Source organism: Colossoma macropomum, unplaced genomic scaffold (genome assembly GCF_904425465.1).
Source record: "Colossoma macropomum unplaced genomic scaffold, Colossoma_macropomum, whole genome shotgun sequence".
NCBI classification, from domain to species: Eukaryota; Metazoa; Chordata; class Actinopteri; order Characiformes; family Serrasalmidae; genus Colossoma; species Colossoma macropomum.
The window spans coordinates 10,194,720-10,222,022 of NW_023494806.1; the positions used below are offsets into that span (position 1 = coordinate 10,194,720).

General features: G+C 37.5%; 1 protein-coding gene across 1 annotated transcript in view; it reads left to right on the top strand.

Moving 5' to 3' along the window:
• The first annotated feature begins 32 nt into the window (after positions 1-32).
• The window catches only part of stxbp1b (syntaxin binding protein 1b), a 29,090-nt gene continuing 1,819 nt past the window's right edge, over positions 33-27,303 (top strand). The window contains exons 1-18 of the mRNA XM_036598521.1: positions 33-122; positions 9,542-9,591; positions 11,357-11,438; positions 12,884-12,960; positions 15,282-15,360; positions 17,751-17,854; positions 19,362-19,510; positions 19,871-19,955; positions 20,119-20,249; positions 20,377-20,484; positions 21,910-21,988; positions 22,088-22,153; positions 22,276-22,356; positions 23,807-23,945; positions 24,181-24,290; positions 24,981-25,082; positions 25,395-25,480; positions 26,478-26,632. Of these exons, the coding sequence (XP_036454414.1) occupies positions 86-122; positions 9,542-9,591; positions 11,357-11,438; positions 12,884-12,960; positions 15,282-15,360; positions 17,751-17,854; positions 19,362-19,510; positions 19,871-19,955; positions 20,119-20,249; positions 20,377-20,484; positions 21,910-21,988; positions 22,088-22,153; positions 22,276-22,356; positions 23,807-23,945; positions 24,181-24,290; positions 24,981-25,082; positions 25,395-25,480; positions 26,478-26,632 (1,720 nt within the window). The 5' untranslated portion in view covers positions 33-85. The remainder of the gene's footprint in view (positions 123-9,541; positions 9,592-11,356; positions 11,439-12,883; positions 12,961-15,281; positions 15,361-17,750; positions 17,855-19,361; positions 19,511-19,870; positions 19,956-20,118; positions 20,250-20,376; positions 20,485-21,909; positions 21,989-22,087; positions 22,154-22,275; positions 22,357-23,806; positions 23,946-24,180; positions 24,291-24,980; positions 25,083-25,394; positions 25,481-26,477; positions 26,633-27,303) is intronic.

The following is a 27,303-nucleotide window of genomic DNA, read 5'->3' on the forward strand; positions in this document are numbered from 1 at the left end:
GGCGCTGAAGCTGAGAGAAGGAGAGAGAGCGAGAGAGGTACAGAGGGAAAGAGTGAACGGAGGAGCCGTCGGATCCCGGAGCATCATGGCACCTCTCGGGCTCAAGGCGATTGTTGGAGAAAGTAAGAGGCGAGCGCGTGCAGTATGAGGTCATGTAGAGATTAACTGGACGATTCATTTTTGTAGATTCAGTGACATAGTTGTTGGTCTTTGTTCTGTTTGAGCAGCTCTAGTGGACTTTCTTGAGCACAGGTGTGAAAGTGGTGTGAGTGGGGTCACTGTGTGGGTCATGTGGGCTGCAGTGTGTGTTTCTGTGTGACTTACAGCGGAAAAGTTACTGTATGTTTTGTATGACTGACCACACAGTTGGCTATCGCTGTTTATCTGAAAGCTGTGGGTTCATGTTGGCTCTCCACTCTTTAACTGTACTAGACAGCGGTTTGCTCTGTTTAGATTAGCTTCACTTTTTCAAACATCCATGTTCTCTATTGGTTTTTTTATGTAAGCGAATGTTGCATGTCGAGGACAAAGGCGCACGCGCGCGGTCGTGCGAGACTCGCGCTAATCTGTGTATTCCCCCCGGATTAGAGGGATGACAGGCAGGCCTGGTCCTGTCACTGCTGTACGTAGGTGCAAACATGGTAAACTGTTATTATTCCATGTGCAAACAAGGACAAGTTTCACAATGACTCAGGATACTTTTAAAAAGGGGAAGTCCACCAATTTTTCAAAGTTTCTGTATAATTCAATCATTAATATGTCCAAAAAGTTGTTCAGAGTGGTTTAATGTGAATCTAGAGAACCTTACCATGTCAAACCATTTGCAGTGGCGGTGAATGGAACCAGATGTCTGAAGTGTTTAAAGCCTCACAGAAATCTGTTACATGAAATGGTCATGAATGCACTGCCCGGTGTCCGAGACCTTGCTTTATGATAGTTCTGACATTAGCTTTTGGGATAAAATGTACTTATCAAACCTGTTCATGCAGAATGGCACATGCAGGGTGTGGCAAGGCAATGCAGTCCCCAAAGAAAACATATTTTTTCAGATTTACCACAATTTTACTTTTATTACATTTCATATAAAACTCATGTAGGTTCACTGATCATTTTGGGTAGCAGATAAAGTGGATATATTTACATAGTAGACATCATGATCTTTGGTACCTATCACCACCACTGTAAAGAAATCCAAGCCTACACGTTTCTCAACAATAAACCATTTCACATTAATGCACTCTGAATGATTTGGTTTACATCTCAATGGTTGAAGGATTTTTGAAAAATCTATGGATTTCCCCCCTTTAAAATGACTGGATGGAAACCCTTCAAAAGAGAAGTTATGTAGGGAATCAAAAGTGGTTCTTCTATTGCATCTCTCCATAGAGCCCACTTAGGCACCTTTATTTTTAAGAGTGTAGGACATTCTGAGAGATTGGCAGCCAAGGGTACACACCCCTAGAATCAAAATTCAGGGTCAGTCGCTGTTTAAAGATGTTTATATGTTGTACAGTATCACAACTGTCTCATTTGGAGCTATTATGTTTGGTTGGAAGCGAATTAATGTAATTTATTTACAACCTAGCAGGTTAAATCAAAAGAGTTAAAGCAGCTCCTTTAGAGATGTTATGATTCGGGTACTATGACTGTGGTGTTTCTGAAAGTGAATTTGAATATCTGCACATATGATTATAAGTTGACGATGATGATGCTGCAGCTAGTGTTAATGATGTTGCTGGAGATGTTGATGTGTGTATTTTGGGCTCTATTGTGGTTGTGATTATAAATTCTGTGCAAAATATTTCAGTTCATTTCATTTCACGACACATCGCTTGGAAACACCTATGGTGTGTTCAAAAAACCTGTTAGAACACCTTACGAGCCGTCAGTGGGAATTTCAGTGATATTTAGACACTGTCAGTGCATTTATGAACTACTTAGTGTAATATGAATCCTTAGCTTGCTTTTTGGTTTGTAGTTGTCTTGAAATTAGGAGTGGGCAATATGACAAGAAATGTGATGAAGACATTTCACAACACACAATACTATATATAGGCTCTATATGCCCAGTCGAAATACATGTTTTATGTTATACATGTTCATCTTAAAATGTGCACAGACCATATTTTTGTTTGCATATTTATGTATGTGTATATATATATATATATATATATATATATATATATATATATATATATATATATTAGCGTGATAGGGAAAAGGTGGAGAAACCAAACAAATTGCTAAATAATAGCATATTATATTCAGTCAGCTCCTTGTTAATATACAGTTTTAATTCAACCATGTGACATCACTGCTTATTGATTACAGTCTCCTTACAAAAGCTGGTAATCGATCACAGTAACATAGCAACAGAATGATAGCAACATTAACGAAGGGGGCGGGACTTTTGCAAACAGTCAGATTTCTTTATGAAGCATGCGACTGGCCAGTGTGCTATACTGGTGATACCTTTGATGTACTCAGAAAAACCTACTGTAGTGTAATTTATTGTGAGAATGATAATATATTGTCATATCTCTCACCCCTGATTGAAATGCAGGAGTCGTGCTGTACTATTAAATCAAATGCAGTAATTGCAGCCCTTCATGATTAACTGATTGCAGAGGGCAACATCACTTTAGATTAATTGTGCAGCCCTGAGATGACCACAGTGATGAGTGTTATAATGAGGTTACTGGAGAGAAGCTTTTAATTGGGTTATGAAGTCTGTCATGAAGAGTGACTTGTCATTTGTCTCAAAGAAGGACACTGAATAACAGTGACAACTGGAACCTGAGATCTAAACATCTTAGACTTGGATGAACTGACCATACAGACGATCACAGTGGCTGGATCAACATTTGAAAGCACCTTGTGAAACGGCAGATGCATTCAGATAGGCTGTTATTGACATTTCAAAATAATAGCTGTAAATGGAATTAATCTGAAATGATAATTCTTTTCAAAGTGGCTTTGTCACTACTTTGTTTTTTAAAGCTAAAAAAAGAAAACATGTTCAGTTAAGAGTCTTGAACATAATGTTGCTGAAAAAGTTAAATTCTTAACTGGAGTTAACTGAAGAAGCATCCCTAACTTAACATCTGTTTGTGTACCTTCCCAAGGAATTTTGGAGCATTTCTATTGGTCTCACACAAATGTAAAGCACTGCTGACATTTTTAAATGGTATTAAAATTTTAAAAATGCCTAAAAATATTTTTATAATGACAGCAGTAATAAGCAAAGTATGTGTTTTTGTATATATCTGTGCTTCATCTGTATTCAGCTGCCATTACGATCTAGGGTGCTAGAAAAAACACCTTGGCTTGTGAAAACATTGTAAATGTAGGCAACATCTAATAATCCTCCAAAAAAAGCGATATTTTTAGTAAGATCATTTAAGATAAAGATTTAAGGGACTGTGCCTTGCAAAAGTTTTCAACCCCAAAGTCATCGGTTTCGTCTAAGTACAGATGACACTTACACAGACAGTAATTTTATTTCGAAATCAGACATTCTGAAAGCATTTTTTCATTATTCTTAAAGTAAAAATTCATTTTTTGTCAGCAGAGTTTTAAAATAAAATAAAAAATGAGAATTCTGCTTGCATAAGTATTCAACTCTTTCAGTCTAGTCCTTGGTAGATCTGCCTTTCACTGCAGTAACAGCTTTAAGTCTGTATAAAGAAAGGTTCTACCGGTTTTGCACTCTGTTTGGGAGAGATTTTCTCCAGGATGTTCAGCGTGGCTGGATGACATTTGTGGACTGCAATTTTTTAAATAGCGCCACAGATTCTTGATAATTTTGAGATCTGGACTTTGTGCTTAAGATCAATGTCCTGCTGAAAGGTGAAGCTTCTACCAAGCTTTAGTTCTTTAGAAGACTAAAGAGGGTTATCTTGCTGTACCTTCTTATAATTTTCACTATTCATCGATCCGTCAGTTTTAACAAGATGCCCAGTCCCTGCTGAGTAAAATCTGTACAACACGATGCTGCCACCCCCATCCTTCACTGTCAGGATGATGTTTGTTGAGGAATTTAACTCAGAAAGCTCCATTTTGGTTACATCTGACCACAAAAACTTATCCCACATTTTAGCTGGGTACAGATGTGCTTTGATGTGTTTTTCTTCAGTAATAGTTTTTTCTAGCCACCCTCCATACAGGCCAGTCGTATGGAGAACTCTTGATATTGTTGCCTGGTGCACCTTCACTCCAGTCTCAGCTGCTGAACTCTGTAGCTCCTGAGTGATTGTTGGCCTCTCTGTTTCTTCTCTCACAAGTCTCCTTCTCACTAGGGGGTTTCATGCAGCTTCCTTTTCCTCACAATTGATCCAAAAGTGCTCACTGGAATATCCAAACAAGTGGATATTGTTTTATAGCTTTTTCCTATCTTGTGTATGTCTATTAGAATGCTATTTGGTGTTCATTTTCATAGTTTTCCTCCAGGTTTACACCACTGGGGTGAAATACTTATGCAAACAGAATTTTTCAATTTGTTAGTTATTTTTGTCACAGAATATTTTCTCACATAGAACAATGTCACTTTAAAGTAATTGATTTTGAGGGTCGGTTTTTTAATGTAAAATATGATAGCACTAAGTGTCATTTGTAAGGCAGATGAATGTGATGACTTTCAAGGGGGTTGAGTACTTTTGCAAGGCACTGCATGTTACATAAAGCTATCAGTACTTTCAGTTTATACTTGTTTTAAGAAATTTTGTGAACTGAAGTTATTATTTCAATTGACAATATAGCTTAAAATACATACAAATGTCAAGAAATAGGTTTAGAAACCTATTGATGGAAAATGTGCATGAATGTGCTGTAGACACTTCTATGTAGAACCTTTTTGAAAAGGGTTCTATGTAGCACCCAAAAGCGTTCTTCTTTTGTTACAAGCTTGACACCGTAACAATAAAAGAATTCTTTTGGGTGCTATGTAGAACCATTTTCAAAAAGCTTCCGTATAGAGCTGTCCATCAGTCTGAAGAACCATTTCATGATGCAAAGAACCCTTAATCAAGGGGTCTTTGAGTGTTCATGTTTCTATATAGAACCATTTTTTTACTAAAGAACCCTTGAAGCACGATCTTTTTAAAGAGTGTACTCTTAGAACAAAATGAGAAAATATTAGATCTTCATATTTTTTTTTCACATCAGAAAATTAACATTGCTACATTGTCATTTCAAGTTTCACAGAGATAGTCCTTGTTATTTGTCCATTCTTTGTCCACTCATCCCCAGTGGTGAATTCTGAGTTGTTGCTCATCTACAGATTATATATTATACTGTAGTGCATTAATAAAACTGTGTAACATCATAAAATGTCATTTTTCTATGGGGGAGAAAAAAGAGTTATGAGGTTTTGATAAGACATTTAAGAAGTAGTTACTGAACACAGTGAATGATTTCTTGTTGAAAAAAATCCATTAGGTTTGGTCAGAATTGTGGTTTTTAATAATATGAGGCTCTCAGACACTCCAGTCAAACCCTCATGACTGATCTGAAAGTGTGTCTGAACTGGGTTTGAAGTCTCCGAAGACAAATAATAACCCTATTAAAACATCTCTGGCTGGCATACTTCGTTTGTTCTCCAACAAGTGGGCTGTATCTCATGGGACGACAGGCATTGTACCAATATATACCTGGTTGGAGCTTCATCAGTCACCCAGCTATAATTTGCTAATGACTGTGAAGTTCTTTCTGTTTGTTTTTCGCTAATTCAACACCTTGGACAGCGGAACCGAATGTGCCTCAAGAGCTGTTAAATGTGTTCGGTGGCAGCAGCGGCGGCACGCATTCAGGACCCAAGTGACTTGTCTCTTGATTTAATAGAGATTTAGGAAAGGTGGCGGAAATGGTTGTAGTCCCTTGGCAAACAGAGGGAGTAAGAGCGGGGAGGGGGGAGAGAAAGACAGAGAGAGAGAACAGAAATAGCGGGGCCAGTTCTGTAAGAGGATTGGGAAGAGATTAGGGCTGTGATTGCGGCATCTCTCTCAGTGAACCAAATAGGGTTTTTTTTTTTTGACTTGATGTTTAAAGTGTGTCGTTTTGGTACGATGTAGTGACATAAGCATAGTAGAAATTAGAAAATTAGCAAGAAGTGAAGTAAATATTTTCCATTTCAGTTCAAATAGATGTTGGTTCATATATTTGTTTGTTGGAATATTAGCATCTGCCTGTTGGTCCCTATTATAAGTGTCTTTTGAGTCAAGGGGTTTTCTGTTGTTTCAGTACAGGGAAATGTGTCACATGATGCCTATCCATGCTCTGCCCACACATGCATTCTGTTGCAAAGTTGGACGAGCTTTAAAGTGTGCGAAAATTCTATTTAACCTAATTATTTTATATTCACTGCAGGTCACTGGCTTTCATTGGCTTACTGTAGTTAATTGAACCTAGACAGGTTGGAAATTAAAACAAATTTTCCACTCTGCTAACATTAGCTTGATTACACAAAGAAATACGATCTGTCCATCCTAACAGTGTCACCTTTCACACACATACAAAATAAACCATTCAAACTTAATAATACACTGTAATAATAGCATAAAGGAAGCGTATCGCTATGTTTTTCCTTTTAGTGTTTCTGATTAATTTTCTTCATTCTGATAAATGAATAATTGTAAGTATAACCAACAGTTAGTTATGGCAATACAATCTGATTGAGAGGTTCTACAAATTTTTTTTCACAACAGCTAATCATTCTGCTGAGCACCAGTTGCTAAGAACTTGCTTAGCTAACTTTTACTTCGTTTCTACATTTGCATATACAAAAACAGTATGTGGACACTTTAGGTAACTTCTGTAAGATTATAATTGACCAGCAGGCCATTCAGTCAGATTCTGAAGGCCTACATCAAGTTTTGAGCCTGTCGATGCCCCTCAGAAGGCTATCAGTCGGCAGCTGTGACAGCAAAGCAACCAGACAAACTGGAAATAGTCAGAAACTTGTAACAGAATACAGCAACAGGATGGCCTACAAAATGGGCAGTAAAATGCTTTACAGACTGGCTGAAACAAAAAAATATTCAGGTTAATCTGGAAAGTATGGAAAAAGCCGAGCTGAACCTGATATTCAGACAGGTTTGGTTGTGTCCGTAGAGTCGAAGGCTACTACTTTTATGGTGGAAGGAATAAGCCAACATTAAAGCACATCTGATGTGATATTTAGGGCTTCCTTTGCTTTACCTTATCTTTATTTTGCGAAACTGTAGTATAAAAACATTAGAACAAAGCTGTATGAACAGCCTCACAGCTGTGATGGTCTCCTGTATTTGCCTTTGGCTTGTACCTGCAACCAAATCACGGCTATGATGTCGCTCACGATAACACACTCCCTCTTGGGTTATATTGCTTAATAGGCTTAATTATCTGTAGTATATGATCAATTAGCACAAACACTTATTTCCTTGTTTGTATTAAAGATATATAATAGAAGGTGATGATAATAGAAGTTGCTGAAACACCTTTCTATTGGCTTCTATTGTAAGTGTATTTTGAGTCACCTGGTTTTTTGGCTTTTTTACTAAGTACAGAGAAATGATTATATGTGTTAATTGATCATATGCCACAGATGTAGCAGGTAGGGTTGAAAACAACTGGAGTATTGCCTTAATAAACTACATCAGCAGAACACACTGGAAATATTAACAGTAGAAACTGAACTGAAGGAACTGAAATTGCTCTGAGAATTTTGATTGCTGAGTCTCATCAGACATACTTGTGTGTTTTTAGAGATGTATGAGTTGCTGATAAGACTGTTGTGTGTGGACCATGCAGTGGTTAGGGCTGGGTATCACTCAAAATTTTACAGTACCAGTCACAACACTGACCTTAACTTTGATACATATTACTGAACATTTCTGACCACAGTGCACTGCAGCAGAGGGGAACCCTCAGGCTTTCAGAAGTAGCCTAATGATTAATGGAAAATTGTCAAATCAAATCAAATTTCTCTTATCTAGGTAGATACAGCCAAGCAAGCTCTCTCATTGGTTTGGACTTAAGGAGCTGGACCAAAGGCCTAACTTGTCAGATTAACCACTAACATGATTAGGAAGTGACAGTGGAATCAACCAATCAACCAGTTTAGATTTCCAATGAACGAGATCAACATCATTGTAGGACGTCTAGAAGTCCTAGATATGTCGCTGAGTGTGAATACGAGTAGTAGCCTGACCAGTGCATTTCATTCAGTCGTTAGAAATGGACGGCTCTATGCCACGTCTCTTTACAGAAAGAGTCCTACTGGACTCCCATATAGGGGCTAGCAGAAACTAGCATCATCATAGAGGTGTTTTTCCCTTGTTTTTGACTTCTGTGGCCTGAACTGAAGGCCTAGCTGCAATAGTCCTGGTACGCTACTGGACTGCAGGCTAATCAAGAAGCACTGATGTTAATGGTATACATAGAGAATGTAATTTAGGCAGCCAATCACCAGCATCAAATTTGAAACATAATTATTGAATTATGATTGCTGGTATGACTACTTAGGTGTTGAAATCTAGTACTGAATTGAATTTCGTAATACTTGGCAATAGAAAAGTAATTCAGTACCATAAAATAATTGAATTGTGATACCCAGCTCTGTCACTGATACTTCTCATTGTGTTCTGCCTCACAGCTAGCATATCAGTCATGTGACCTCAATCAGTGCAAGTGTGAGCTTGTTGTTTTTGTGTGTGTGTGTGTGTCAGAATGTGTGAGTGTGAGCCCTCGTTCCAACACTTAAACGCACACCTCTCTGGTATATTTAGAGTGTGGCAGACGAGCCTTCATCATCACTTTTTTAATATACCGGCAGTGTCAACCATATGGGCTTTGTGCAATAATGAAGTTCTTTTTTAGCACTGAATTTAAACCCACAGCAAGAATAATATAATGGAAAAGAACAAAGCTCATCCTCTGTAGTTAACAGAATTGGCTGTTATCCCATGTGCATATCATCTGTAAAGGGGAACTCCACTGATTTTTCAAAATTTCTGCATAGTTCAAATTATTTGAAATAAATAATTTCTCCATTAATTTTCATTAAAAGTTAAGAATGTTTTGCTTCTCTTGTAAAATAAATATTGGAGATACAAGAGTTTGTTCTAGCAGTGGCAGTATGTAGTGCTGATAATGGTAAAATAGCAAATAACTCTCTACCATAAAGTTCATTTTAAAAATATGCCAGGTTTAAGCCAAAACTTTCTCAAAACTATGTGTAAAACAATGTCTCAGGTATCATGCAGCATATTAATAAAACAGTTAGTGTAATAACTTTCTGTGAAGTATTTTTTTTTTTGAGGTATTAAACTCTTCTGACATCTTGTTTTTATCACCACCACTATGTACAATTCTGACTCAGTAAGTTTCTGCTAGAATGGCACATTTCACCACAAACCACTCTGAATGACTGTTCACGTCTTAATAATAAGGAAAAGAAAATCAGAAATCTTTAAAAATCAGTGGAATTCCCCTTTAATCACCTTTGATAGTGTTGCATTATTATTATATGATCTACATTCTCATAACTGCCTATTTCTGTTCACAGAGATTATGAATGATGTCATCAAGAAGGTGAGGACGAAAGGAGAATGGAAGGTAAGTTCCACCAGTTATTTAGGAAAGAATCAGTATTCTCTATAAGAACATCTGAATATAGAGGTTTATGATTTTTGTAATATGTATTTACTGTGTGTGTTGCACAGACTGGGTGTAAATATACATGGTATACAATAGAAATTAGTTGTGAATGTGTCCTTAAAAGAATGATTCAATGAAAAATCTAATTGATGCAATTTTCCACTTACCCCAGATGTAGACGTTTAGCCAAGACACATTTGGTGTCCAGATTTTGCTTCTTTAATTTCAAACTGGCGCTACGAGGCTAATGATGCTAACAAATACTAGACATCAATAGTCACCCAAATCTTTTCTGTAAACTCTTCTCCAAAGCTTCTCTCAGCCCACTAAAACTGCAACAGGTCTTATGAAGGTGGTACAGACTTCCTGATGTGGCTTGGTGAATCTACTTATGAACATCTTCCGTTCGAAATGTCAAGATTACCAGTTTTCATAAATAAAAACAACAAACATCCATAAACCTGTTGTGAAGTTTTGTTCATTTTTATACTTAACAGTAAATCATACTGTGCTTTAAATCACATTGCAAAGTCTGCTCTATTTGAGGATGTACACTATATGGCCAAAAGTATATGGACACACCTCCTTAGACACACAATTGGCAGAAGAATGTGTCGAACTGAAAAGTGACGACCCAGTGACTTTAAACGTGGCACTGTCATAGGATGCTACCTTTTCCATAAGTCAGTTTGTGAAATTCCTGAACTGCTAGATCTGCCCAGGTCAACTATAAGTGCTATTATTGTGAAATGCAAGCGTCCAGGAGCCACTTAGTGACAAATCATGGTCTGGGGCTATTTTTCAGGGTTTGGGCTCGGCTGCTTAGTTTTGATGAAGGGTGATGTTAATGCTACAGCGTACAAAGATGTTTTGTGTCTGTGCTGTTATCTGGTGTCGACCAGAGGAGGATGGGTTTCCCCTATTTGAGTCTGGTTCCTCTCAAGGTTTCTTCCTCCTGTTGAGGGAGTTTTTCCTTGCCACTGTCGCCAAGGCTTGCTCACGGGGGGCGTGGACCCGGATTCTTTGTAAAGCTGCTTTGTGACAACATCTGTTGTAAAAGGCGCTATATAAATAAATTTGACTTGACTTTGAGACAATTACCTGCTTTCAACTATGTGGCAACAGTTTGTTCCAGCAATACTATGTCGCTGTGCAAAAAGCACATAAAGACATGGTTTGGTGAAATTGATGTAGAGGAATTCTAGTAGTCTGCACAGAGCCCTGACTTCAACCCTCCTGAACACCTTTAGGATGAATTGGAATGTTGAATGTGAACCAGGCCTTCTTCAACATCAGTACCTGACCTCACAAATGCTCTTTTGACTGAATGGGCACAAATTCCCACAGAAACACTCCAAAACCTTGTAGAAAGTCTTCCCAGAAGAGTGAAGGCTGTTATAGCTGCAAAGAGGGGTCCAAGTTCATATTAATGCCCATGGTCTTGAAATGGGATGTCTGAAGTTCATATAGATGTGATGGTCAAATGTCCATGTACTTCTGGCCTTATGGTGTATTTATAGAAGATTTGGGTGACTATTGACTTCAAGTGTTTGTTCGCACTTTAGCCTCATATCTCCAGCACTAAACTAAAGAAATGCAATTTGGATTCCAAACAAGTCTTGGCTGATTTACTTCATCTAGGGTAAGTGGAAAAATGTGTACATTACATTTCCATTTCTTTAACTGTGCCTATAATCATGTATGTGCTTGTGCCCTTCCTCAGGTCCTGGTGGTGGACAAACTCAGCATGAGAATGATCTCATCCTGCTGCAAAATGACAGATATTATGTCAGAAGGAATCACAAGTGAGTTCACACATAGATATGCAGACATGTACAGTGTTTTTAGCCTACAATACACTGTAAAACTCTTAATTATTATCTTGGCATAGGCCTTTGCAATATTGATTGCAGAAAGCTGCATTATGCAAATGAGCCCTCTAAGCAATTACAGTTCTACAAGCATTCTGGAGGTTTCAGATGAGTGTTTCTGAGTGTAAGGAAAGCTTTCACATGTTCCAACAAACAGAAGTAATTTTGATTTCTGATCAAAGTAATGCAGGCCAGTCTTTCATCATGTCACTTCAAGTCTTCTGTGGCATGTTTTATTATATTGCAAGACAATGCAGTTGTAGTATGTTGCAATATGCACTATTATACACGTACATATGTTCAAAATTTGGAATCACTTTGTTATTCAGTAATAGCTTCTACAGTGAAGACTGGCAGAAAAATGTAAACCAATGGTTTCTTCACAATTTACAGTATTTTACCAACAAGAAGAAGTTAAGAAATGGTAAAAAGTGGCAAATGTTATTAAATAATAAACTACAATTCTCTACAGTACTGTGCAAAAGTCAGAGATTTAATAGATAATTACACAGAAGCCTTAACAACTAAATATAAAATCACATTATTCAATATTTATTCTGTTCTCCTACCTCACAAAGATAAGTGCTGAAAGTGCTGTTTAGGGACGAGGATAGTTTTATTGGTCTACCAGGCCTTGCATGGCTGTTCAGCCCCTTTTTCTCAATATTTTAATAATTTTTTGGACTCCAGTTTTGGAAACTCCTGTTTTTTCAATTATTTTTCTTAGACTTTTCTTTCCTTATGCAAGAAGATTAACTTCTATATAATTTCCTAAAAAATCCTGAAAAATAAATAATTTGTACTTAACAGGTATATTTTATGTATAATAATGTCTTGTCATGAGATAACTATGATAACTATGAAGAGCTCTTTGATCAGCAAGATTTGGTCACCACTTTTTAAATATGAGGCATGCAGTTATTTTTAGAAAAATCAACAGCTCCATGCATCATCGAAAATTTCTTAATTTTTGCAGCTTCCTACAAATTGTTTGAAAGCTATAGAATAGCATCATCACATTAAAATCATTTAATACACAGACCTGCAATAAATTGGTTTTATACAATTGATTCCAAACTTTTGGATGGTAGTGTAATCACAGTGTTGTATTTTGTCCATATTGTGTAGTTTTATAGTCTTGTATGACTACATTGCCTTATGTTCTACTGTTGCTACTCCTGAACCTTAATACATAAGCTCTGTAAGCACTGATGAGCTCTTATAGTATTTCAAATAAAAACTGCATTTTGTGTGCATTAGTATTTTTCTTCATAGGGACAAACTTGGGTATCACGTTTATACAAAATCTGAAAACGTTTGGTCCCCAAAAAGAGACTAAAACACATCGTATTCACTTCTCTTCTTTTCCTCTGCTGCAGTTGTCGAGGACATCACCAAACGACGCGAGCCCCTTCCCACCATGGAGGCCATTTATCTTATAACCCCCTCTGATGAGGTAATCATTACTCCATTAGCCCTCATCCATACAGAGCGAGAGAGAGAGAGACAGAGAGAGACAGAGAGAGACAGAGAGCGACAGAGAGAGACAGAGGGGAATGACTGGGAAATTAATTACATATTGAAATCAACATTATGTACTCTACAGTTAATTCATCAGGAAAGGCACTGCTTTGTATATTTCATTAATAGCCTGTTGCAGTATCACCAAGCACTAGTTGTTATAAATAGCACCATTCATCAGGCCTTCAGTCTGTTACAGGGATGTAATATGTTGAAGGCCTGATGAAATGTGTGTACTGGGTGAGCACTGAGAAATCTCAGATATTGATGTTGATTTCGCTGTTGATATTGCTGTTTGATATTGCTGTGATGAGTCATAGGTGTTTATAGCCTGGTATCTTTGGAGGCCTTACCTGAGAGTGCTGTCACACTGTTCTAATCTCTGGTAATTGCTATTAATAGTAAGAATATCTCTCAAAATCACAGTAGTCAAATTAGTGGCGCTATTAGAATATAATAATATGTTATTATTCTAAAGCAGCAGCTATTGGATCCCAATCAGATTACCATTATTCAAATGAGCGTCTTCATCATTCAGCATTACTTTTTCCACAGGTCTTCCACATAATGAAATACATAGTTGCTTTAACAAACCTCATATCTCTTTGTTTTCATATTATGGGGCAGATTTACTTATGTTTTGCTTCTGCACAGAGCTCAAGCTCAGCTCATCTCAGCTCACCTGCTGACTTACTAAGTCCAAATTCTGAGAAAATAAGTCAGTATTTGAACCTAATGAGTCACAATCTTTCTTTAGTTAAGAAAATGGGTTCTATATAGACCCTTGAACACCCAAAGAACACTTTGCATGATCGAAGGGTTCTTTGCATCATAATAGGGTTCTTCAGATTGATGGAGAATGTGCTGTATATGGTTCTGTATAGCACCATCTATATATCACCCAAAAGGGTCCTTTTATTATTACGATGTCAAGCTTGTAACAATAGAACCCTTTTTGGTGCTATATAGAACTATTTTCAGAACCATCTACAGCACACTGATCATGCAAAGGGTTCTTTGAGTGTCCATGGTTCTATATAGAACCATTTTCTTTCCTAAAGAACCCTTGAAGAACCATGTTTTAAGAGTGTGTGAGCCAAACACATGGTTATATTGCACTGGTCATATCGCTGCTGTCAGGACAAAACCTCTTATCTCCAAAATGCTAACTTTACAGGAGAAGCAAAAAACATGCTTTACTTATAATGTAAGTCAATCGAACCAGACATTTTTTCCACGTAATTTTGGGCCATTTCTTTTGGTCCATCCATCTTAAAATTTATGCACAATATAAAGGACAGTAGTTTTTTTCAAAATATGTCAAAAACTGAAAAATGGAGATAGGAGGTTTTGTTCCGACAGCAGCGATATGCTGTGGCTGTATTTATTTGTGTTGTAGTTGTAGTCTGCTAAATTGGACACCCCCACCAGCACAAAGTGTCAGTATACTGTTGAAGATTAGTGCCTCTGTTAGTAAATCTGTCCCTATATTTTTTTACACTGTTTGAAAATGCCAGCTACCATACATTGTGTGAATTCTGACAAAACAGAATTACAGCTGTTGAGTACAAATTCTGCTTGAAATAAGTTTGAGGATTTTATCCTTGACCATAATGGGTTTTCAGTATAACCGTAGTGTTATATCTATAGCTAGTTTATTATTTCAGACCTGTATCACTAATATCTATTACACTGCATTTTACTTACAAGATGTTTAAAATTAGTTGTTTCAGTAACTACTAGACCACTAAAAAGGCTGATTACCCTGCTATCTCTCTAAATCAACTCCAGTTAGTTCAGAATGCAAATGGCACATGTGCTTACCAAAGTTTATTGCAGTCTTATTCAGTTTACACTGCCTTCCTGTTCTGCTTTGACTACAAGCTCTTGCTTATGACATTTAGAGCTCTTAATGGCTGAGCTCCAGCCTTACTGATCTCTTGAATCGTTATAGCCTGGCCAGACAACTTCACTCAGCAGAGTAAGGCTTACTCCTAGAATCACTTACAGCTCCGTTGGTGGAAGATAATTTTCTTATATAGCTCCTAAACTCTGGAACAGCTTTCCAGAGAATATAAGGGATGCAAGCTTGATAGGTTCCAGATTAAAAGCACATTATTTAGGTTAGTATGTGTCTGAGAGTACTGAAGCGATAAAACTACACTATAATAACTAAAAGAAAAAGTGCTATATTAATAAAGATTTTCTTCTTTGTTCAGTGAGTCTGTCATTGACCATGTTTTGGTTTGTTTTCAGTCTGTGGAAGGACTCATCAATGATTTCAGAGACCCCCGTAACCCCATATATAGAGGAGCTCATGTCTTCTTTACAGATGGTGAGTCTCTTAAAGGGATAGTTTAATATTCTTCTTTCTGGTTCTGTTTATTTATTTATTTGATTGATCTCGGCGTTCTGGAACAAACTGCACAGTTTTAGCCTGTTGAAGGTAAACATATGTTATTTCATAGCTGACTCCAGAACACCCTGGGCTCGATGTACTAAGCCTTTTGTGCCAGCTTTGGATGCTATTCAGATGCATTCTGCTTGCACACTACATACAAAACTGAGCCTCAATATGCAGTTTTTGTGCCATGTGCATTGAAATATGCAGAGTGCGCTTCCTTCCCTCATACATATGCATTTAAGGGAGGGCTGTGCAAAACATGGGAGGATTGTGCCAACAATGGGTGAAAATGTGGAAAGTTTGGCTGATTACATATTCCACATGATTTGTTTACATGACATCTGCAGTACATTTTTTGATGAATCTGTTAATTTCCAAAAAATGTTGTGAATTTATATGTGGGTATGTGGATTGTGCTTATTGTTAACTTAGTTATCTCTGGAAAAGGCTATATCACATAGGCTATATTACATAGGCCATGTTATTATTATTATTATTATTATTATTATTATTATTTTTGTTTGTTTGTTTGATGTTTATTTATTGATGGTTATTTTTTCAGTCTTCCCACAATTCTATAGAAAAAAAAATAATAATAATGACGAGCTACCCTGTTCATGCATTTTTAAACACGTTTTTGCATATTTTACATACTGACATATATAATAAATACAGTCATAAAATTTGTTCATGGTTTAATACATTTTCATTAAAAAAATCCTTTATTTAATTTAACTGTGTTACACTGAACCTGTTAAAGATCATTTAATTACTGACTAGAAATGCTAAGGCCTAAGAGAATGTGCAGTTTATATAATAAGCTACTGTTTTTGTTAATCTGACGTTAATTTCAGGCTCATTGTGGCCACATATTGCAGCCACATTAAGGCTCATTCTGCGCTGCGGTCTGCACTTGTATAAACATCTGGCCCTCAGAGTTTATTTAGAGTCTTGTGATTTCATGCATATCATATATGGACTATATCCATATTTACTCACATTGCATTTACACTTGGCTGCTAAAATCTATTTCTTATCAGATCATCAGCGCTGCTACTATGAGCTATATGCAAATCCATGGAATTTTCTTCAGGAATATCCTGAGATTGATGCTGCGCCAATGCAAGAGCTGTTGTATGCAGCTTTTTTTATTATGTGTGATTCATTTTCACAAGTATTTTTTTTGTTTGTACTGGGAAGGGATGCACAGTTGAAATCGGCTAATATCTAAACTGGCAGATTTCTTTTCCAAACATGCAATCAGCAATTTTTTATTTATTTATTTAATTTGGCCAAGACTTTTATTTTGGCTAATCTATATGCAATTCTGATGTAAACAATATGTGGCAGGTAAGTACACCCATGCTATCTTCGAATGCCTGTACCAAATTGTACTAATTTCAATGTAACACTGATTATTTAAACAGTTTTTTTTATGAACTTAAAACTCCAGTTTGGCTCATTAAAGGGCAAATAATGTTATTAATGGCTGACAGAACGCACTGTAGATGTGCTAGTGTGTTTCATGTGTTCATTTAGCCCACACTGTATGAACTTCAGGTTACAAAAATCAGCCTATTTGACCGTAAAGAAATCTGAATCGGCCAGACAAATTGAAGATCAGTGCACCCCTACACCTCTGCTGCATTTCCAATGTGTCTCAAACCACCTTCACATGCTTGCCCACCACCGTTACTGTTGATTTCAGTGATGCAGTTGGAAAGGTTTTTAGTTCAGGCAGCAAGAGATCAACACAAATCGGCTGGAGTTACATTAGAGTCACTGACCAACATTTTCCACCACAGCTCTTCTTATTGATTCTGAAGAAGCCTTTCCAAAGTCCCTCCCCCAGACCATCTCTCACCACTGTCAGAAAATACTACAGAGAACTCTTACAGAGAACAGAGAACAAAACAAATATAAACAAATGCAGTGATAATAACAAAGATACCCAGTTCTTTGAGCAGTGCTATAGAAGAACCACTTTTGGTTCCCTGAAGAGTTGTGTTTGAAATTGAGATGAATGTGAAGAACCTTCTAGAAGGCTTAAAGAACAAAAAAGGTTCAAAGAACTTGAACATAATGCAAAAGTTCTGTGGCAATTTTAGGGTTCTTCTAACCTTCTCCCTCTAACCTTTATGTTCTTTAAACTTCAAGTTCTCCACACTCATGCACCTCATTTACAAAGTGGTTCTCTGAAGAACCATACATTGAAAGATTCTTTGGGGAATCAAAGTGGCATCCTGCACAGACCTGTACTTTTAAGAATAAATATGAGGGGCTCTGTCATTTCAACTTGCTTGTTGTTTTTGTCTTTATAGCGGTCCCTGACTCTTTGTTCAACCTGCTGACCAAATCCCGTGCGGCCAAAGTGATGAAGACGTTGACTGAAATTAACATCGCCTTCCTCCCGTATGAGTCACAGGTGAGACTCCACGAAGGGGCTCACAGAGAACTGCAGGAAGGCCAGAGAAAGGAGGGATGATGCGACAGAGGAAGCATGGAGAGCTGAAAGAATGAAGGGGGAGTGAATGAAGTACTGAGGAATCCATGGTGGAATGTTCCAGAGAGGCTTTAGCTCAGCCATCGCCGTGCCTCCAATCCTGTGTGCTGTTGTCCTCTATAATTAATCCGGGGGCTGGTTGTAAGGACCCTCCCTAACCCAGTGCTAATCCTGTGTCCTATTGGCTAAAATTACAGCAAGCAACCAATCAGAGTGGGAGGGACAGGAGGAACTTGTTTGGCTGTCTGAGGGATTGTGGTGTTCATGTGACTCGGGACAGATGGGGCAGTGGGTAGAGGGTAGTGTGTTACGAGAGAGAGAGAGAGAGAGAGAGAGAGAGAGAGAGAGAGAGAGAGAGAGAGAGAGACTTGCTAAAATAACACACATTACAAGTCAAACTGAGGGGGGGTCTGCTGACCATCATCTGAGGATTAGGCCGGGCAACTGTATATACACTACAGTAATCAGTTTAGAATAAACAAATCAGTGTCCAATATTTTTATCAATTTAGAGCATTCATTTTTCAAACAAGAAGTTTGTTGCATTTTCTGCTTCTCACAATCCAAATAATCTCAAACACATTCAGTGATGTTGAGGTCTGAACTCTGAGGTGGTCAGTCCATTGTTCTGAGAACACCGGCAGCTTTTTTTTTTATTTGCAAATGTCCTTTTCTCGCTGAGGGCTTCTTGACAGCTACACATCCTTTCAGACTCATAGTTTTGTTTTCTCTCAGTGGAAGGATGGCGAGAATCACCTGTGATTTTGTTCAGATCTGTAGGAAGAGTGGAGCTTGATTTTCTCCTCTCTCTCAAAGATGAAAGCTTTAATTGTTGTTTATCTGATGGGGACAGTTTTGGTGGTCTACCAGCTCTTGCATGGCTGTTAGGAGTCCCACTCCTCTTCCTTATGCAGTTGTCCCGAGACATATCTCCTTAAAAATGAATATCTCCTTAGAAATGGCCAGTTTGACTAGAAATTAAATAAATGACGGGTGGTTGACAAAATATTTTTGTAACTAATTTTTGTAAGTATTTTGCTGTGTAGTATAATTAACTCTAACAATAATTAACTCTAATAATCAACTGTAATATTAATTAACTCTGCCTCATGGATGTTGTTATTATGTTTGATCTCTAACGATACCATAGCTGTCCGTGGCCGGGAGTCCAACAGAGCATACAGGCATATGCAAAATTTAAACACTCTCGGTCAAATTACGTGCTTTATTCTTTTTACATGTCCTTTACAGGGAACATGCTTTTTCCTGTAAATTTTAGCTCACAATTTCTATTTATTTGCTGGGTTGAACATATTGGAAAATTTAATTAATTTGCTCTGTGTTTCTCTCATACATTAAATGATATATGATCATGATCAATCCAGGCTGTGCACGTCTGTGAATTCGGCTGTGTTGTTTTCTCTGTGCAGGTGTTCTCTGTGGACAGACCCGGTGCCTTTCAGGATTTCTACAGCCCTTTCAAAGCAGACGTGAAGCCGCAGATGCTGGAGCGTTTAGCTGAGCAGATCGCCACTCTCTGCGCCACACTGAAAGAATACCCCGCCGTCAGATACAGAGGGTGAGAGCAGCAGCAGTATTTTGTTTTAAAGACATGTGCCAGCAAGAATCAGAGAAATTATACGGGAAAAGTGTTAATTAATCTTAGGTCAACTGTGTAAATGTACATACCGACTTTTGGAGCTGTGCCTAATATTTTAAGCATCTTTTTAAGTCATACAACCTTTGCAACATGGTTTCCTCCTCTAAATGGAGAATGATCCATCTGCAGAAACATTGATTTTCTATTACTGAAAACAGTGATTCCAAACTAACTGCCATCTAGAGGTCCCTGTTAATTACAAACCAGCTGTGAATAAATAATGGAAAAATGCACAGACTAATTGTATAATATCATACGACTGTGTGTGTATGTATTCAGAGAGTACAAGGACAATGCAGTTCTGGCCCAAATGCTGCAGGACAAACTGGACGGCTACAAAGCTGATGACCCCACTATAGGAGAGGTGAGTAAAGTAGACTTAGAGGCAAAATGTCTTACAGAAATATGGCCTTACATTATGTTAATGCCTTTTTTGGTAAAAATAAAGTGCCTCAGATTGGCCTCAGTAGCTTTCTCTCTTTCTCTTTCTCTTTCTCTTTCTCTTTCTCTCTCTCTCTCTCTCTCAGGGACCAGATAAGGCTCGTTCTCAGCTGTTGATTCTGGACCGAGGGTTTGACCCAGTCTCTCCTGTGCTGCATGAGCTCACCTTCCAGGCCATGGCCTATGACCTGCTGCCCATTGAGAACGACGTCTACAAGTAAACTCACATAAGCACAGTAAAATGCAGCCATTCACTTCTAAACAAGTTGCTTTCTACCTCTGTCGATTGTATATGTTTGACTCAGACGTGCTGATGTGTATGTGAATGCATTCCTGTGAGTCAGGTACGAGACTACTGGAATGGAAGATACTCGTATGAAGGAGGTGCTGCTGGATGAGGATGATGACCTGTGGGTCACACTCAGGCATAAACACATTGCTGAAGTTTCCACGTAAGTTTGAGTATAAGTCTGTACAATCAACACAGTTTACAATACAGGTTTTACGTATCATGTCGGTGGATCCAGAAGAATATCACCAATAACGGATTTTTAGACAGATAGATATATTAGAAATAAATACATATATATTAATAGATGTATTTTCATAGATATGTATTATCTTAATAATTTGAATCCCTTACAGGGGCATTCTGACCTAAAGCTAGCAGTTATGATGTTACTTATGATGTTATGTAATATTCTGTGGTGCAGCATCGCATACCTGCATCAATGGCTTGACAACTGGGACTAGATCAGCATTAGCATTATGGAGATTAGCATTATGGAGAAACACAACATTTATGTGAGGCTACAAATACAAGAAAATAAATACAATGTTTTAACCCAGCACCTAAATGTTCTGATGTTCTGCAGTACAGTAAATATGTTATCAAATATTGTTTTTGAAATATCAGTCAATTCTAAATATCTGTCTGTTACTGATATTTGTTAAGCAATTATATCTGCTGATACTTATATAAATTCATTTTTCCTTGTACTCAGCATGCATTATGCAAATATATTATACAATCATTAGGAATCCCCCCATGGTGAAAATGAATCCACTGATGTACCATTGATGGAGAGGCTAAGAAATACAGATGTTTTGTTTGGCTTCTCAGTTGTAACATTAGCTATCTGGGTGCCCTCTGCATTAGCCAGCCAGTGGGGAGTTAAACTTCCTGCTAGGGGTGGGCGATATGGTAAAAATATTATATCATAATACTTAAAGACGTTTTCACGAGACTCTATATGCATCACAATATTTAGTTTTTGTGAGATTTAATAAGTTGTAACAGACAAAATAAACCCTGTAGAGCCACATATAAAAAATACTATAATAAAAATAAATAATCTACAACTGCAATTATTTTTCTTCAATGTTTTACAAACTCTATAATGACTATTATAAACAGGCCTAATTATGCCTGTTTTATATTATTTTATGATGAAATGAAGTACTGATGAATACTGACAATATCCACAATATGCTCAGAAGAGCACATTGTGACATAATTTGTCATGATAATGGCAAAATATTGTTATTTTGCCCACCCCTACCAAAGTTTCTCCCACTTTCAAGATACATCATGAGATAGGGGGTTTTCTTAGTTTTTTAACTGGAAAATCTCACTTTAGAGACTATTAAACACAGCTATAGGATGCAAGTAGACAGGTTTGCATTGTGGTTTGTTAATTTTGGCAAAAGTCTCCCCTCAAACTCTAGGCTTATTTTTCAGCAAACTTCTATGAAATATTGAGTACTACGAAACTAATAATAGAGACCTGTAGAGTCTGGGCCTGTGGATCTTTGGAGTTTAAGGGGTTGAAGAAGCTTTCTCTCACTCTTTGTCTGTCTTAATTCTTTGCTCACAGGGCTGTAACTAAATCACTGAAGGAGTTCTCTTCCAGTAAGAAGATGAACACAGGGAGAAAAGGTGCATTAGCAGCTGATGTACTGTTGCTCTTTCTCTTTTATCTGTAGTATAGTTACTCTTTGTTGACCTGTGGTTGAAGACCTATAGCTTTATCTCTTTGGGCTTGTGTCCTATAGACCACCATAAAGGAACTGTCCCAAATGCTGAAGAAGATGCCCCAGTATCAGAAAGAACTGAGCAAGGTAGAGCGATCACACACTAGCTCATGTCACCACACGTGTAGACATTTTCTGACAAAATCTAGACTTTCCCAGTCTGTGTTTAGCACTGAGACTGACTGAGAGTTACTGTGTTTCCTCTGTAGTACTCCACTCATCTGCACTTGGCAGAGGACTGTATGAAACACTATCAGGGCACAGTGGACAAGCTGTGCCGTGTGGAGCAGGTACAACTCACATGGGCCCCATTTCATTTTTTATGTTCCCTCAACCACCCTGAAGTGCAAACACCTATACTACACAAGTGCCACTCACAGCACAAGTCAAGGAGCAGACAGCGAGGAGCGTAATGCACTCACCCTTTGGCCACAGTGAGCTAATCAGCTAGCCATGCAAACTTTGTCATGAAGAACGTTTGAGAAGTTTGAACATCATGTGCATGCATTTTGTGAATAATTGCAAATTGCAATGCCTGGCTGTAAGCTTTGCTTTAGAATTGTTGCTAGCTCTGTAGTGTAGCCTTTGACTTGCTAACTAGCAAGAAAAGTAAAGCAACAAAGTCACATCAGCAGTCTTATATATCAGGTTGAGTAGTTTGCTACATAAATCCTACTTTTAACGTAGCGAATAGGATGTTATGGTTTGGAAAGATTCAGCATTTTGTTAGCATCTGTGGATTTTCCTTCTATCCAGCTTATATTTACATACAGACATATATGTGACATATATGCCAAACTATTTGAAATTGGCCATTTTTAAATATTTCTATATTGATGGCATATATTACATATGCTAGCGGCATGTTATATAAGGTTTTTTTATTGCATGAATGTTGCTGATGTATTTCATTTTGATTTTTTGCTTGAAAAATCTTTTGGTGTTTGTATCAAATATATGTATCAGACATATCAGACAGACAGTATATATATGTGATCCATATATTATGCATATATGTGTTCAGCCACTTATCAGACATATATGTATAATACATATAACATGTATGTGTTCTCTCATCTATCAGAGACATATACAGGATCCATATATTATAAATATATATCCATTATTTGATAAATATGTACATAACATACATATATTTTGAAATACATGCTTGACCATTAGTGACACATGTCCGTATATGCACATGTATCAGATTTCTGTATGGGATAAATAGCTTTGTCCAACATTTTTTTCTGGTTTAAAAAAGAAAATCAGTGTCAGTTGACGTCTGTGTGGGCAAACTAACAAATTTCAGTAGAGCTAATAAAGTAATGGAATGACCCTTAAGATGGCATCAGGGATTCCCCTGAGGGAAAAAGATGAGGTGGAGTTGACAAGGGTTTGTCCCGGAATGGGCGGCTATGTTTGAGAATCTCTTATATCGCCCTACCATTCTTCATGATTGGTGTGCACAATAAAGACACAAAACTTATAACTGTTTGTCTGTTATTAGCTTTAGCACATTGTGATTGTCTGTACTTGAGATTTAGATACATTTTATGGCCATTTAATACAGAAAACTAGGTAATTCCAAAGGAATTCACATACTTTTTATGTAACTTTTTTGTAACTGTATTCAGTAATGATGACACATTTATGTGACTGTGTTTTACTAAGAGACTACAGCAAATATAGCAATATTACCTATGTGACCCTCTATTGCCTTCTGTTCTGACTCAGGATCTGGCCATGGGTTCAGATGCTGAAGGAGAAAAGATAAAAGATCCGATGAGAGCCATCGTGCCCATCCTGTTGGACACCAGCGTGTCCATCTTTGACAAGATCCGCATCATTCTCCTCTACATCTTCCTCAAGAATGGTGAGACAGTCTTGCTTCAAGGCGACAAATCTAATTTCCTGTGTGGCGTCAGTGTGACTGGCCTGACGCTCTGGGCTGAGTGAGGTGGATGTGGATGAGCATCCAGAGTCAGGCCAGACTGTCACGATACTAAATTCATACTGATTACTTCATATTTTCAGATTTATCTGCTGTCTTTTTGTGTTACACTAATGGTCTTACATCCTGGCTCTGCTTGTGTGCGTCTATTTGTCAGGTGTAACGGAGGAGAACCTGTGTAAGCTTCTGCAGCACGCACAGATCCCTCCAGAAGACAGCGATATAATCTCCAACATGGCTCACATGGCAGTTCCCATCATCTCAGAGGTAGTTCTGATTAGCTCAGCTCTATTTCTCCACTACTGACTTTATTCACAGTTACCCTGTTAATAAGATGCACATATTCAGCCAGTCAACAGTTTGGTTACAGCTAGCTTTTATTTTTTTTTCTAATAAAGAAGCATGTGTTTTGTTGCTTTGTGATAACCAGGTTTAATATTAACCTTCAAAAGTTCCAAATATTGTCAGCAATGACAAATTCAATGTTAATTATTTTTCACTCAAAGCTCATTGAATCAATCAGGGTTGTGTTAAAAGTGCAGACGGATGATTTGACTTTTGTGAAAATAACTGTACCTTTGTATTTTTGCCCCATTTGTGATTGCTTGACATTGAAACAAGTGAAAAACCACATAGATAGATAGTTCAGACTCATAGATACAGAATGAAAATCGATAACTATTTAAACTATCTGCACTCATACATACATCTGGCACTTTTTCAGGTTTTGGTCTCACTTTAATTGAATGGTCTCCTATACATTTACTGATGTTGCGGTTGTTAATTAGCTACCTAGTGAAACTCAGTAGAACTTGGCCCAGGGTTATGGTTAGGTTTAAGGTTTGGGTTGAAAAGCTCAGTGTCACCAAACTATTGATGGGCAGTGTCTATGTAGTGTTTATAGCGCTGTGCTATGTGATGTGCAACGCTTGAGATTATGGTATATTTGTTATTCAGCAAACCACAACACGTAAGAAGAAGGCTGACCGTAAAGAAAGAATCAGTGAGCAGACCTACCAGCTCTCCAGATGGACTCCTCTGGTCAAAGATATCATGGAGGTATCCAGTTCTGTCCTTATGGAGCCAGTTTCCTCTCTTACCCCTTAAATGTATATCATGAGTTGCTAGCAACCCATGACCTCATTTCCTCTTTTTACCACAACCAAAATGATTTATTTTAATATTTTTGTCTATTGTGAATAAATGGTTGATACTACTTTGGCAGTAGATCAGTTTTTGTTAGATGTAAGTGCCAGGTTGCTAAAGATCCCAGGTATGTTCGAATGGATGGAGAAAACAGCCATGATTATCGAAAAGATAAGAACGTTTATGTCTTTTATTTTGAGCTATTGATGCCATTGATTATTGCAGGATGCTATTGAAGACAAACTGGACCCAAAGCAATACCCTTACATCTCCACACGCACAGCCTCCGCCAAAACCACAACAGCTACCAGGTAAGCCCAGCTATTATGCACAGACTTGCGCACATATTTGTTTTTCTACCTTTACAGGACATGGGATCATATATACAGTCATATGAAAAAGTTTGGGTGCCCCAGTCAAATTCCATGTTTTATTGATCTTCTAAGTGAAAATAAGTTAACACATCCTCTACAGAGACCACACTTCTGCACATTTTGATGCACAATTACTGTTTATTTGCTAAATGTAACAGGTTAGAACAAGAATATATAAAATGTGGCCTGTTTCCAAAGAAATGGCACATTTTTTTATTATTTCCTAATACGTTAAACTCAGCAAACAAAAAGAAATTGTACAATGAAATTTATTTTGTGCATATCATTGTTGTTATATATGCCTATTTTTATATTTCTATTTTTCTTCATCATTTGAACACAGCAGCTGTCCTATAAATTATCTAAATACTTTATGATGAATGAATCAGTGGAAATGCTCCAAATGACTTGGAATAGATTCTCTTTACATGAATTTACAGTAAAAGTTAAGATTATTTTTCCTTTTCTTGTAAAGTTTCATTTGGAGGTACATGTTTTTGTTTTTTTTTGTTTTTTTTAGACAGCAATGATATGCATATGAATAAAAGTGCAAAATGTGACTGATATGTATTGTTTTTGGGCCTGCTTTTAATTTATTTGTATTTTACAATGTGCTTAACATTGACTTATGATCCAATTTGATTGACCAACTTGATAATTTGGCTAATAGTTGTAAATGTTAGGATATTTGGCATCAGACAGTTCTCTGTAAGTTTATGACTCCTCTAAAACCTGAATATAGCATAAAAAACAAAGGACCCCAATCCATTTAAGGTTCTCAGTACTAAAATATTCCTGTTTTGGATTAGAATAGCTCTGTTGTCCATATTGTCCAGCAACAGCAGTCAGCATAATTCTGGCCTGAAAATGCACATACATACCCACATATAAAAGCATACATCTTTTTACTGACCCTACTCTCCTCATCCTGCAGTGCTCGCTATGGGAACTGGCACAAGAATAAAAGCCCTGGGGAAATGCGAACGGGTCCACGAGTCATCGTCTTCATCGTCGGGGGCGTTACCTACAGCGAAATGCGCTGCGCTTACGAGGTCACGCAGGCCAACGGCAAATGGGAGGCCCTCATCGGTGAGCTGGAGTGGAGACTCAAAGCTCAATTGGCTTTGGCATATGTGTGCTCTTTGAACTATACTGTAGAAAGCTACTGGCAAAGTAAATGGCAAAGAAAAAGCACCATTCCTTTTCCATGACCTGCCATAACAGAAAAGCCATTAAAGCAAATACCAGAGTAGACGTCTCTATCACTCCTCAAGATCCTTTCATATTTTGTATCTCTTGAATATGTGTGTATAAGTGGGGATCGTTTGAAATGGCTCTGTTCCTCCACTGCCCCAAGCGTGACTCATCTGCCTTCAGTAAGTGCCGTCTCAGAGCTCTATTGACACAGCAGAAAAAAGGGAAATGTATCGAGTGTCTGGGTGAAAAAAGCATCACATTGGCTGATCTATATTGATTCGAATAGAGCAATGGAGCAAAAGTGTAGTCTTCCGTGTTAGCAAATCTGCCATGAAATGAGCTATCATTTCCTGTCATTTTGAAGATGTATATCAATATCAACTTTGTGGAAAATGGTGCATAGATCAGAAGCACTTTCCTTGCTCAAAAGATGAAAATTAACTCTTCATAGACATGGAGAAAAAAGGCTACTTCTGCCTTTTACTCTTCTTTAAAAATTTCTTTAAAAATTTGTGGTTGCACTTAATGTGATATGCAAAAAAGCCAAAAGATTTGATTTTTAA